Genomic DNA, 13,643 nt, shown 5'->3' with positions numbered 1-13,643 from the left:
CAGCAGCAGTGTAGAATATGATTTGTTTAACACTGTACACGTCCACTCCATAGACCCTGCTTAAGATCAACATCTTCTTGCATTAGTATACCCTTGTGATTACACTGCACACATCACTAGATTCTGCGTATTGATGGAGGGGGCTGACAATTTCTTGAGCTGCTGTGTCTGCAGTGAAATTCCTCAATATAATAAACCACCAGCTCCACTCTTTAAAGACAGCCACCCACGCAGCATGTCCCTCCAACTGTGACCTCGCAGATGATGAAGCCATGCTGTGACAGTGGCGAGCAATGTGGATCCTCACCAAGTTCAGCAGATGGCACACGCCATTATTACAGTGCAGACAATTTGAAAAGAGGTCTGATAAATTAGTAAAACAGAGTTGTTTATAAAGCAAAGAGTAATGAAGATCTTGCAAAAGATGTCCACAGGAGTGCCAGGCAAAGGGCATAGTAGAAGATAAAATCACATGCCAAAGCAGCAGGCTAAACAAGTCAAACATACAGAAATGAAGAATATTAGGGGAGTTAAAATGATGACTCAGGGTCCACACTGGTGGTACATCCCTCTTTTGTTACTCCTGTTATTTGGCTGCAATATTTTTAGAGTTGCATAACAATGGACAAACAGACCAGTCAAAAGGAAAGGCAGATGGCTGTACTTGATGGCAACAGTTTAGATTTTTTTCTGTTTAAGGAATTAAAGACCACATCACTACTTGATGTCTGTCATACTATTATTATTTAAACATTAATCTCTAAATGACCGTTGTATATAAGTATTTAACTTTTATTCATCTTTTGTTTAGCTTCCTTTTAGTGCTCCTGTTGTACTTGCCCAGTGTGTTGAGAACGTGTGGACAACCTGGAGGTCCAGTAAACAAAAGCGCCACCTCCTGGAAGCTTTATGGCTAGCTTGTGGAGAAGCTGGCATGAAGGTGTGGCTACCACTTTTTCCCAGAGATCACCGCAAGCCCCACTCTTTCCTCTCTCGACGCATCATGCTTCCATTTCACATCAACATTTACCCCCTTGCAGTGCTCTTTGAGGATGCTCTTGTTTTAGGAGCCAGCAATGAGACAGTGTTATATGATGGACTACCACGTTCAGGGGCATCAGGGCGTGCAGAATCTCTGGAAGCTTATTTTCCCTTTTGCACAGTGGAACGCACCTCCCAAATCTACCTCCATCACATCCTAAGACAGCTGCTGGTGCGAAACCTGGGGGAGCAGGCCCTTCTGTTGGCTCAGTCCTGTGCCAGTTTGCCATACTTTCCCCATGTGCTAGAGCTCATGATTCATGTAGTACTGGAAGAGGAAGCGACCTCAAGGGAACCAATTCCGGACCCTTTGCTACCCACCGTGGCTAAATTCATTACCGAGTTCCCTCTTTTCCTACAAACTATTGTGCATTGTGCACGTAAGACAGAGTATGCCTTATGGAACTACCTGTTTGCTGCCGTCGGAAATCCGAAGGACCTGTTTGAAGAGTGTCTAATGGCCCAAGATCTGGATACTGCAGCTTCGTATCTCATCATCTTACAGGTACAGAGACTGTGTTGTGTCTCCTAAATCCACTTTGTGTGTGCTTCATGGCTATCTTATTCTCTAATTTTGAATGTTAGCACAGTCAATTGAGAGATGCGTAATGGCAGTGGCAGTCAATTCAGTCCATGGCCCGACCTTCAGTCTGGCTGGTAAGCACAATATGCTGTAAACTACTTAGGTGGACAGGGACGTGAAATTAGTTTTTAAATAAACTAAACCTGAATATTTAACAAAAGAAACCTTACTCTCCATTACAGAGATGGTAAAAAAGGTGTTTAAAATCTGAAACCTTGTCCCTTCCCTTCAGTGTCCATAAAAAATCGTAAACTAAACACAATCCCGTTAAAGTACACACAGTATTTTTTTAACTGCTATACAAAATATTTATCCGTAATGCATATGGCATAAATGAAAATAAAATGCTTAGCATAATATAAGCCACAATTCTAATAAAGTGTTAATAAGATGTTTATGAAGAAGATCCAAGGCTCACATGCTTACACGTAAAACAGACAAATTTGGCTCTTAAGCTGACACTTTTATTGTCGCTCGGTGAAATTTGCATAAGCGTATCACAGCGAATTTGCCAGGTTCACTGGAGCCCTTCTTCACTAAAAGTCCACTATGTGGCCAGCTTAGACAAACTTTTTTTCATCAGCCCCCCATGATGCTTTGCAAGGCCAGTGTGATATAACAGAGCTGTAGCAGCCATGTTGGATGGCGATGTCACTACCCGATCTGTGCCACGTGTCCAATTTGTGTTGCGAATCAAGTATGCGTACTGTATGTGTACTCCAGCTCACACTTTACAGTGCAGCCCAATACACTTCACACATTTGTGAATAATTTATGGTGTATACACACATGCATGATGTCACTACCTGAATTGCACTTCAGCCAGATTTGCAATGTTAAACACATTTAACCAAAGTAGTATTCTTATTTCAGGAGTGTATTAATTTATCATCTGTCTATCTGTCTGTCTGTCTAAATTGAGGTGTGGAGAGTAAAAAATACTTTCTGTAAGTTAACTTGCCTTGTTTTGTTTTTTTAGAATATGGAAGCCCCTGCTGTGAGCAGGCAGCATGCAACTCTGCTTTTCAACACTGCATTAGAACAGGGCAAATGGGATTTGTGCCGCAATATGATCAGATTCCTCAAAGCAATCGGCTCAGGAGAGTCTGAGACGCCTCCATCCACACCAGTCACTCAGGTATCGCACTTTACGGGTCAACTCCAAGAGCATTGAAGACCAAATAATTATAAGATACAGTTTATGAAGTAATGGTGATCAGCTTTTTCAAAGTCCTGTCTGAAGGATTAGTGGGGTTTAATTTGTAGAAAACAGACTTGTTTCACATTTTGCTTTTGTCTTTGCCAGTTGTTTTTTTTGATATTGACATCTACAATGCAGCAGAATAAAACAGGAAGTGTGTGCTTCTTCATAAACCTTAACATTACTGTTTAGGGTAGAACATTTTTTGATGACACAACTTTAGATAATGCATTACTCCTACCAGTGGTCAAGGTATAGACGTTCTAAAATGTTTTATGTTATTTTGAAAGAATCGTTTTAATCAATTCCTACTTAAAACTTCTCTCACAATAATGCAATGCCATTGAAATGTGTGCTGTATGTCCTTCTTATATAATAATAATGATCAGAAAGATTCAGCATTTCTGATTTAATTTTTTGTACTGTTACCAATAAACTTATTTTTGATTGAAGTTTCATCTTTTGGTTAACACAGGAACACAACTCAACAGGGGGGTTTGAATTCTTCAGGCATCGAAGCATCAGTTTGTCCCAGTCTGCAGAGAGCCTGGCTGGTGGAAAGTTTAATCTTCAGAAGACGCTAAGCATGCCTTCTGGACCCTCGGCTAAAAGGTAGGTGAAAATGTGGTGTAAATTAGTCACCCTTACTTTTGATAGGTGCAAAGATCTCCTCTTACTCTCTGAATTGTGGGCTACTTTATCTTGTCATGACTGTTTTCTCTTAATGTTTTAATAACACCTGACAACAAGCTTTTTCTAAAGTTTGGCTTCTTGAAAAGTTTTTGGTGATTATGAGAGACTTCAAGCTGAACACAAACATAATTTCAGGTTGGCTGTATCCATCCATCCATCCATTCATCCTCTTCCGTGTATCCGAGGTCGGGTCACGGGGGCAGCAGCTTGAGCAGAGATACCCAGAGTTCCCTCTCTCTGGCCACTTCTTCTAGCTCTTCCGGGAGAATCCCGAGGCGTTCCAAGGCCAGCCGGGAGACCTAGTCCCTCCAGCGTGTCCTGGGTTTTCCCCGGGGCCTCCTCCCAGTTGGACGTGCCCGGAACACCTCACCAGGGAGGCGTCCAGGAGGCGTCCTGATCTGCAAAAAGCAGTGACCCAATCCTGAGTCCACCAAACCGGACCCCCCTCAACACCCTGGCTGCGCCTAGAAATTCTGTCCATAAAAGTTATGAACAGAATCGGTGACAAAGGGCAGCCCTGGCGGAGTCCAACTCTCACTGGAAACGGGTTCGACTTACTGCCGGCAATGCAGACCAAGCTCTGACACCGGTTGTACAGGGACCGAACAGCCCTTATCAGGGGGTCTGGTACCCAATACTCCCGGAGCACCCCCCACAGGATTCCCCGATGGACAAGGTCGAACACCTTTTCCAAGTCCACAAAACACATGTAGACTGGTTGGGCGAACTCCCATGCACCCTCCAGGACTCTGCTAAGGGTGTAGTGCTGGTCCACTGTTCCGCTACCAGGACGAAAACCACACTGTTCCTCCTGAATCCGAGGTTCGACTATCTGACAGACCCTCCTCTCCAGAACCCCCAAATAGACTTTTCCAGGGAGGCTGAGGAGTGTGATCCCTCTGTAGTTGGAACACACCCTCCGGTCCCCCTTCTTAAAGAAGGGGACCACCACCCCGATCTGCCAATCCAGAGGCACTGTCCCTGATGTCCATGCGATGTTGCAGAGACGTGTCAACCAAGACAGCCGTACAACATCCAGAGCTTTAAGGAACTCCGGGCGTATCTCATCCACCCCCGGGGCCCTGCCACCAAGGAGTTTTTTGACCACCTCGGTGACCTCAGTCCCAGAGATGGGGGAGCCCACCTCTGAGTCACCAGGCTGTGCTTCCTCATTGGAAGGCATGTTAGTGGGATTGAGGAGGTCTTCGAAATTCTCCCCCCACCGACTCACAACGTCCCGAGTCGAGGTCAGCAGCGCACCATCCCCACCATATACAGTGTTGACACTGCACTACTTCCCCCTCCTGAGACGCCGGACGGTGGACCAGAATCTCCTCGAAGCCGTCCGAAAGTCGTTCTCCATGGCCTCCCCAAACTCCTCCCATACCCGAGTTTGGCCTGCCGGTACCAATTAGCTGCCTCCAGAGTCCCACAGGACAAAAGGGACCGGTAGGACTCCTCCTTCAGCTTGACAGCATCCCTCACCGCCGGTGTCCACCAACGGGTTTGGGGATTGCCGCCACGACAGGCACTGACCACCTTACAGCCACAGCTCCGGTCAGCTGCCTCAACAATAGAGGCACGGAACATGGCCCATTCGGACTCAATGTCCCCCACCTCCCTCGGGACATGGTCGAAGTTCTGCCGGAGGTGGGAGTTGAAGCTACTTCTGACAGGGGGCTCTGCCAGACGTTCCCAGCAGACCCTCACAACACGTTTGGGTCTACCAGGCCTGACCGGCATCCTCCCCCACCATCGAAGCCAACTCACCACCAGGTGGTGATCAGTTGACAGCTCCGCCCCTCTCTTCACCTGAGTGTCCAAGACATGTGGCCGCAAGTCCGACGACACGACCACAAAGTCGATCATCGAACTGAGGCCTAGGGTGTCCTGGTGCCAAGTGCACATATGAACACCCCTATGCTTGAACATGGTGTTCGTTATGGACAATCCGTGACGAGCACAGAAGTCCAATAACAAAACACCACTCGGGTTCAGATCGGGGGGGCCATTCCTCCCAATCACGCCCTTCCAGGTCTCACTGTCATTGCCCACGTGAGCATTGAAGTTTCCCAGCAGAACGAGGGAGTCCCCAGAAGGTATGCCCTCTAGCACCCCCTCCAGGGACTCCAAAAAGGGTGGGTACTCCGAACTACTGTTTGGTGCATACGCACAAACAACAGTTAGGACCCGTCCCCCCACCCGAAGGCGGAGGGAGACTACCCTCTCGTCCACCGGGGTAAACCCCAATGTACAGGCTCCAAGTCGGGGGCAATAAGTATGCCCACACCCGCTCGGCACCTCTCACCGGGGGCAACTCCAGAGTGGTACAGAGTCCAGCCCCTCTCAAGGAGATTGGTTCCAGAGTCCAAGCTGTGCGTCGAGGTAAGCCCGACTATATCTAGCCGGAACCTCTCAACCTCGCGCACAAGCTCAGGCTCCTTCCCCTTCAGAGAAGTGACATTCCACGTCCCAAGAGCCAGCTTCTGTAGCCGAGGATCAGACCGCCAAGGTCCCCGCCTTCGGCCACTACCCAACTCACACTGCACCCGACCTCCTTGGCCCCTCCCATAGGTGGTGAGCCCATGGGAAGGGGGACTCACGTTGCCTCTTCGGGCTGTTCCCGGCCAAGCCCTATGGGTGCAAACCCGGCCACCAGGCACTTGCCATCGAGCCCCACCTCCAGGCCTGGCTCCAGAGGGGGGCCCCGGTGACCCGCGTCCAGGCCGAGGGAAAACGCTGTCCAAATTTTTTATTCATCATAAGAGGTTGTGTTGAACCGCACTTTGTCTCATCCCTCACCTAGGACCAGTTTGCCTTGGGTGGCCCTTCCAGGGGCATAAAGCCCCGACAACAGAGCTCCTAGGATCATTGGAACACGCAAACCCCTCCACCATGATAAGGTGGCGGTTCGAGGAGGGGTTGATGTAGGTTTCTACATGGAACAGGTTGGCTGTATCATGTAGAAATTTGGAAAAATACAAAATGACCTTTTATTGAATTTAGTGTGTTTAATAGCTTAATAATGCCCATGCATCACATTAGTTCAGCTGAGCTAGAAATGTTTCCTTTGTTCTCCACATTGATGCTTCTTGTTTCAGTGTCCAACAATAGTCAGCCAGCAGTGATGGATTCCACTTGCCCTGATCCCACTTTTCCATTGTTGCGTTGCCCGTGTTTGTCACAGACTGCACCAAGACTAGCAAGGAAGAAGTCCAAGTCTGAATGCAGAAAATGAACCTTTAGTGACATTTTGTACTTCATTGTTTTAGTATACTTGTAGAAGTCGGGCATGGTTAGGTGCTGTGTAGTTGTTAAGAAATTTCTTGACTGCATCTTTGATTGTCTTCCATGCGATTTCCTTTGGCCCCACAAGAAGATCTTCAAACAACTTGTCATTGATGATGTGTCTGATTTGTGCACCAACAACAATGCCATCCTTAATTCTCTGTATCAGTTATTTGTGGAAGCATCTACCCCAAATATCAAAATCCTTCACCTTCTTTATTTATCACTTCCACAACGTTTTTCATCAGTCGAAGTTTTATGTTACAAGGTGGCAAAAAGATCTTTTATGTATTGAAAAGTGAATTATGTGCTACGCAGTCCTGCCCTGGAGTGCTCAGTTCTTTTTCACATAATGAGTCTCTTCAACATGGCTGTCTCATTCGCAGTACTTGGTGTATCTGAGGTGTATTCCAACTGTCAGGGCCACCACTTTTATATCACCACTGATGTTCTTGTTGTACTGTTTATGTATACTTGAAATATGAGGGGAAATCACAAAAATAGATGACTGCAATAAAACAACACAAGATAAGAAAATGTGATCAGCTGACCAAAACCAACAAGTTATACCCAGAAGTGTTCAGGAAACCAAAACCTTTTTGTTTTTCCCTTTTTATTTCTTCCATGTCACCTACATGTTTGCATCATTTCATGTCTCTTTGTCCTTTGTCCTAAATTGTAGTAATTGTTTTAAGTCAAAGTACTTCTACATTTATTATGCTGAGTATGTATTTTTTTTGCTTTATTTGAGACATTAACTTAAACATACTATCAGTAATGTTTACGTAGTGTTGTGAAAAAGTATTTGCTCCTTCCTGATTTCCTCTATTTTTCCTTATTTGTAACACTTGTTTCTTATCTCCAAACAAATTTAGTGTAATTCAAAAGACAACACGAGTAAACACAATATAGTTTTTAAATGATCAATTGATTTATTGCAGGTAAAAGGTTCATATTTATTGCCCATGTGAAAAAGTAATTTCTCGTAAATGTAATACTTGGTTGTGCTACCTTTAGCAGCAACAAACAGGAATGCAGGTGTAGGTAGCATTGGCCGTGTGGGTTTTTCTCCTTGTGTTTGTGTGAGTCCCCTTGTCGATACTTTGGTCTCCTTCCAGATCCTCCATTCAGAACTACAGATTGCCCTCTTAAGTGGGTACACATGTGAGTTTGCATGTGGGTGTCCTCTGTGGTAGGCTGGTATCCCTTCTAGGGTTAGTTTCTGTTCTTGGTGTTAGTATTGTTATTACATCAATAATGTCTTCTCTGATGCTGATGTTGGTGTGCACCCCTTAGGGTTCAGAAGCAATGGTGGCCGTGCTGAACACAGTTTTACTCTTATGAGGTTCAAACAGCCCACTGTCATTGGTACAACTAGAGTAGAAATTCTTTGGAATTCAAAGGCAACCTGCCATCTCTTTGTCTGCCTGTAGTGGCACAGCTGTTTCCTTGAGACTGTGTGGCAGATGTGTGGAGAAGGCCTTCAGATCAGATCAAAAGAGCTCTCATTTCATCTTTGTCAGTCTTGCACTCCCAATGCCCTGCTTGGCAGAAGTGGCCAGCCATGATATCTATGTAATGTCATCAGAAGAGCCCCCTCAACAAGAAGGCTCTCCTCTCAATGCAGTTAAAACCAAAGTGCTGAGATCTCTGACTGTAGCACTGTGGTCGCATCCAAAGCTAGCTGGTCATGATCAGCCTGCCAAGCTGCACAAACATTTTTGTTGTTCAGTAGAATACACAAGTCACAAAGTAAAAACAGTACCACAACAAAGGAGCAGCTCTTTATATTTCATTCATATTGTTTTTTTTGTGTGTGATTCACCATGCAGTCCTAATAATGTTTTTTTTTCTTCAGGTGACCAATAAAGTTTTCTACATTTTGCCTCTTCAGGTGGAGTAAGGATAGTGACTGTCCTGAAAACATGTACATTGACATGATGCTGTGGCGACATGCGAGAAGGTTACTAGAAGAAGTGCGTCTCAAGGACCTCGGCTGTTTCTCTGCCCAGCTTGGCTTTGAGTTAATTGGCTGGCTTTGCAAAGAGAGAACCCGAGCTGCTCACGTAGATGACTTTGTATTTGCCTTGAAGAAACTTCATGAAGACTTTCTTTGGCCTTTTCCAGTTATTCCTGTCTATTCTATCAATTCCCCTTTAAAGAACGGCAGGTATAGAACAGGTGAGGATAAATAAGTAAAACGGTTTGGGCATTGCAGCAAAAATACCATTCAGTCATTTTCTGGTCTGTTTATTATGCTAAAGTTTGGAGAACACTGGTCAAATCACATATTTTTTAAACAGTGGCATTTTATGAGCATTTTAATGTATAGCTATGATTTAAAAATAAATAAGTAGATGTGGCATATCCAAAAGTTTTGAGTTGTACAGTCACAGAACGCATCAGGTCTTTAGTGTGGTCTGGTTTACCTCATTAGTTTGGTCAAGTATTGTCATTAGGGATTGCCATCGATGACACTTCTAGAGACTCACAGATTCTTTGACCGTTCAAAGCGGCTGACTGAGGATCTGCAGATTAAACTAATTGAGACCTACGAAGCAGGGAAAGGCTATAAAAAGTTATCAAAGTGCTTCCAGCTAGCAGTTTCCACAGTCCATAATGTTATTAAAATTGGCATTTTAAATGAAACCATTGAGGTCAAGACAAGATCTGGAAGAACAAGAAGACTGATCAATAGAACAACTGGAAGGCAGAGCAAAAACCCCATGTGATGAACATGACCTGCAGGCATGTGTACTCAAGAAATGAGAAGTGGTATGCTGTTTGACTGTGCAGTGACACTTGCAGAGACATGGCCTTCATAGCAGAGCCATCAGAAGGATACCTCACCAGTGATCTTATCACAAACAACATCATCTGCAAAAGTCGGCGGCATTTTGGAACCAAGTGAAGTTAAAATCAAACTCAGTGGCTGCAACCACAAAGGTGTGTTTGGAGGGGGGAAAAAAAAGCATTTGAAGAAAAGAACAGCTTGCCAGGTGTTACATTGCGGCAGGGGGTTGGGCAGTTGGCGGAGGCTGTATGGCAACTAGTGGCACAGGAAACATTGCACAAGTACAAGGAAGAATGAATTCCACTAAATATCAACAAATCCTCCAAGGAGAGTGTGACACAGTTAGTCTAGAAACTGAAGCTGAACAAGGGATGGCTTTTGCAAGACAGGAATCCAAAACACACTTCAGAATCAACTATGAAGTACCTCAAAAAACAATAGTTGCAGGTTTTGGAATGGCCCGCGCAGTCCACAGACTTGAACAGCACTGAAAATCTGTGAATAGATCTTGAAACGTGCTGTACATGTAAGACAACCCAAGACTTTGTCATAACTCAAAGTGATCGACAAGAAAGAAGGGAGAAAAAATGTCTAGTGCAGGAATTCAAAAACTCCTAGCTGGCAATGAAACACATTTACAAGTTACACACCCTTTAAAACTGCATGGCCGCACAACTGTTTTAGGATGTTATGAAGCTGTTATCACGACCTTCACCTGTGTCTCTCAGAACTCCACAGGGATCCTCTTTCATGTGTTAGTGCTTTGCAGCACTTGATACATCACAGGGAAACGTATTGTTCCATTGTTGGTGCTTGGCAATCGACTATTCATGACTTTTCACACAGCCCCCTCAAAAAAAAAAACTTGTGTAGTGATGTTTAGCGATTCTTGTAATTCTAAGGGAGATTGAAGAAGGTCATAAATGGAACATACCAGCTCATCTGTTATTCATACCTGCTTATCAGTAAAAAAGAACTATAGGGAACATCGTTTGCCAGATAAAGAAAGAGTGGTGACTAAGTGCCCACTTAGTAGGGTGCCCCAAACATTTGCAAATGCCATCATTAACTCTTTCACTTTATTTTAAGGTCATTAAAAATCACGACTGTATATTAACATTGTGTAAAAATGCCATTTTTTTCCCTCGTTTTCTGTTAAAGTAGTATTTACTATGTGTTATTTGGCCAGGGGTGCCCAAACATTTCCCTTGAACAGCATATTCATATTCATGTATTGTCAATGCTGCTTGTCTCATCAGTTTAGCAGGTCTTAATTGGTTATTTGATTTCTGCCTAAGCTGTTGAAGAGCGTTTGCTGAAGTCGCAGTCTGCTGACAGTCTGGTAAACAGTGAGATGGACACCGCAGGACCTGCAGCCCCCCGCAGCCACAGCTGGATGGATAGCCTTAGCCAGACACATAGAGATTTAGATACGGCCTCATCACACGGAGCCCAGACCCAGGAGGCATTTCTCTCCCCTCTCATTAGTAAAGGTGAGAAACTCCATGAGCTTTACATTTGAACTTTCCTTTGTTTTGCTGATTTTCATGTAAGCCACACGTTTTATGTGCTATACTTTAAGACCTTGGTTAGCAACAAACACCATTAAGTGTGTTTTGCATTGTCTAACCTCGGGATGTATTACTTAATTTATCATAAGTATACAGTACAGGGAAATCAAATCAAATACATCTGCACTCTCCTTTTACATTCTGTTTATCTTGGAACATCTGGTACACTAATATCGCCTAAAAGCAGAATTGTCTATGGAAAAAAATCTCTTTATTGCTTATCCTCTTGAGCTTTCATTCAAAGTATTAGCAAAATCTAACCTTTAATTGAAGTAAAATAAATGAAAGGAAAAAGAAATTATCATAACAAAATATGTTTCTCAAATATGTGTGCCCAAGCAAATCATAGCAGTAAAATCTAACTGAAGTCTGTTCCCATTCATATTTTACATTTTTAGGTTCATTTGAGACAGCAGGAACACGTAAGTTGTCGGCCATAACTTCCTGTTTCACTCGGGTATAAATTGGAAGTGACACGTAGTTCAGATTTCTTCCACAAGGGGGAGGAACTGAGAATGCAGTAATGATGAGTAACTAAAGGACGTTGAGCTGTACAAATCAGGAATTAACCACAAGAACATAGCGAAGTAATTGAAAATACCACTTTCCATAATTGCAGCAATATTTAATACATTTTAAGCAACTGTCCCTTGTTTTCTCTTCCCATAGACTTTCATTCCCTTCACTTTTTTGCCCACATATTCCTTATCTCTCCTCATCACATGTCCATACCACTTCAACTTACTTTCCTGTACTTGCTTAGATATCTCTCCCAGTTTTGTTGTACCTTTGATTATCTAATTTCTTATGTTGTCCTTTTTTTTGGTAACGCCACATATCTATCTTAACATTCTCATTTCTGCCTCATCCACCTTCCCCAGCGCTCCCTTCACTAGCCATGTCTCAGCTCCATACATCATGGCTGGTCGTACCATTGTCTTAAAACCTTACCTTTAACCTTCACCTTAATTCTTCTGTAACACAATACTCCTGATATCTTTTTCCAATTGTTGCATCCACACTGCACTCCGTTATCTCCACATCTAGTTCTCCATCTGTTACCAGATATATAAATGTATCTCTTCTTCTCAGTAGCTCACCCTGTAGGCTAACTTCTGATTCCTTCTTCTTCTTTCGGCTGCTCCCGTTAGGGGTTGCCACAGCGGATCATCTTCTTCCATATCTTTCTGTCCTCATCATCTTGTTCTGTTACACCCATCACCTGCATGTCCTCTCTCACCATATCCATAAACCTTCGCTTAGGCCTTCCTCTTTTCCTCTTTCCTGGCAGCTCTATCCTTAGCATCCTTCTCCCAATATACCCAGCATCTCTCTTCTGCACAAGTCCAAACCAACGCAATCTCGCCTCTCTGACTTTGTCTTCCAACCGTCCAACTTGAGCTGACCCTCCAATGTTCTCATTTCTAATCCTATCCATCCTCATCACAGCCAGCCACAGAGGATGCACAAACCAGTGTGTTTCTTCGTGCCGGTTCAAAGCCTGGATTAATGGGGAGGGTTACGTCAGGAAGGGCATCCAGTTTAAAATTTTGCCAAATCAATATGCGGACAACATAACTTGTGATTCCTAATCATCATTAAACCTCGTATTTTTGGTATTCTTTCTATTTATCTTCATTCCTCTATCTTCTAAAGCTCTTTTCCATTCTTCTAACCATCTCCCGTTTGATGCTACACAACACAGTGTCATTAGCAAAAAGCCTACACCAGGGGATTGGTCTTTTATCCTACAAGTCAACATATCCTGATCAAAGAGGTAAGGACTTGAGGAAGATTCCTACTCTAACTCTGTCAGTTATGCCACCACTGCTTCTAACCCAAGCCCTCACTTCCTGATATATACCCTGGACAATCCTCACATACTTATCAGGTACTCATTTCTCCCTCATGCATCTGCAGACCTACTTTTTAATTTTTACATATTTCACAGGTGATGAATGCAGCATTGGTTCAGCAACAGACCTGACAGAGACGAGTTCTATGGTGGATGGCGACTGGACGATGGTGGATGAAAATTTCTCAACTCTCAGCTTAACTCAGGCAGACTTGGAGCATATCTCCATGGAACTTGTAAACAAAGGTCCCCATAAATCTCAAGTACAGCTGAGGTGAGTATGATGGCTGCTGTTTTCTTATGTGACTGACTCTATGCACAAAATGCTCCTGTAAAGCAGGTATACAAGCTAAGGAGGCTCGTAGTCAGCTGTGGCAGTGGTATGTCCAGCATCTCAGTGGAAGCACGTCAGTTGCTTATGTTGTGCTCTCTTCGCATTTCCAAAGGCCAATATTACCCATAGCTGCAGTATCAGTGTCACATCTAAAATCAGACAAATATATTAAAAGATTAATTTCCAAAGATTTGTAAAAGGACTGATTTACCTTAAGCCTTTCTGCCTTAAAGAGTGCCCTGTTGGTATAACAAAGATAAAATGCAGCAAGTCTGAGAAGGGT

General features: G+C 43.9%; 1 protein-coding gene across 1 annotated transcript in view; it reads left to right on the top strand.

Moving 5' to 3' along the window:
- ric1 (RIC1 homolog, RAB6A GEF complex partner 1) overlaps positions 1 to 13,643 on the top strand; it is a 186,163-nt gene that overhangs the window by 164,953 nt on the left and 7,567 nt on the right. Inside the window, exons 19-24 of the mRNA XM_028804950.2 lie at positions 812 to 1,546; positions 2,604 to 2,762; positions 3,301 to 3,437; positions 8,701 to 8,987; positions 10,899 to 11,093; positions 13,123 to 13,300. Of these exons, the coding sequence (XP_028660783.2) occupies positions 812 to 1,546; positions 2,604 to 2,762; positions 3,301 to 3,437; positions 8,701 to 8,987; positions 10,899 to 11,093; positions 13,123 to 13,300 (1,691 nt within the window). The remainder of the gene's footprint in view (positions 1 to 811; positions 1,547 to 2,603; positions 2,763 to 3,300; positions 3,438 to 8,700; positions 8,988 to 10,898; positions 11,094 to 13,122; positions 13,301 to 13,643) is intronic.

This window comes from Erpetoichthys calabaricus, chromosome 7 (genome assembly GCF_900747795.2).
Source record: "Erpetoichthys calabaricus chromosome 7, fErpCal1.3, whole genome shotgun sequence".
Taxonomy (NCBI): Eukaryota; Metazoa; Chordata; class Cladistia; order Polypteriformes; family Polypteridae; genus Erpetoichthys; species Erpetoichthys calabaricus.
This window is presented reverse-complemented; position numbering and strand designations above follow the sequence as displayed.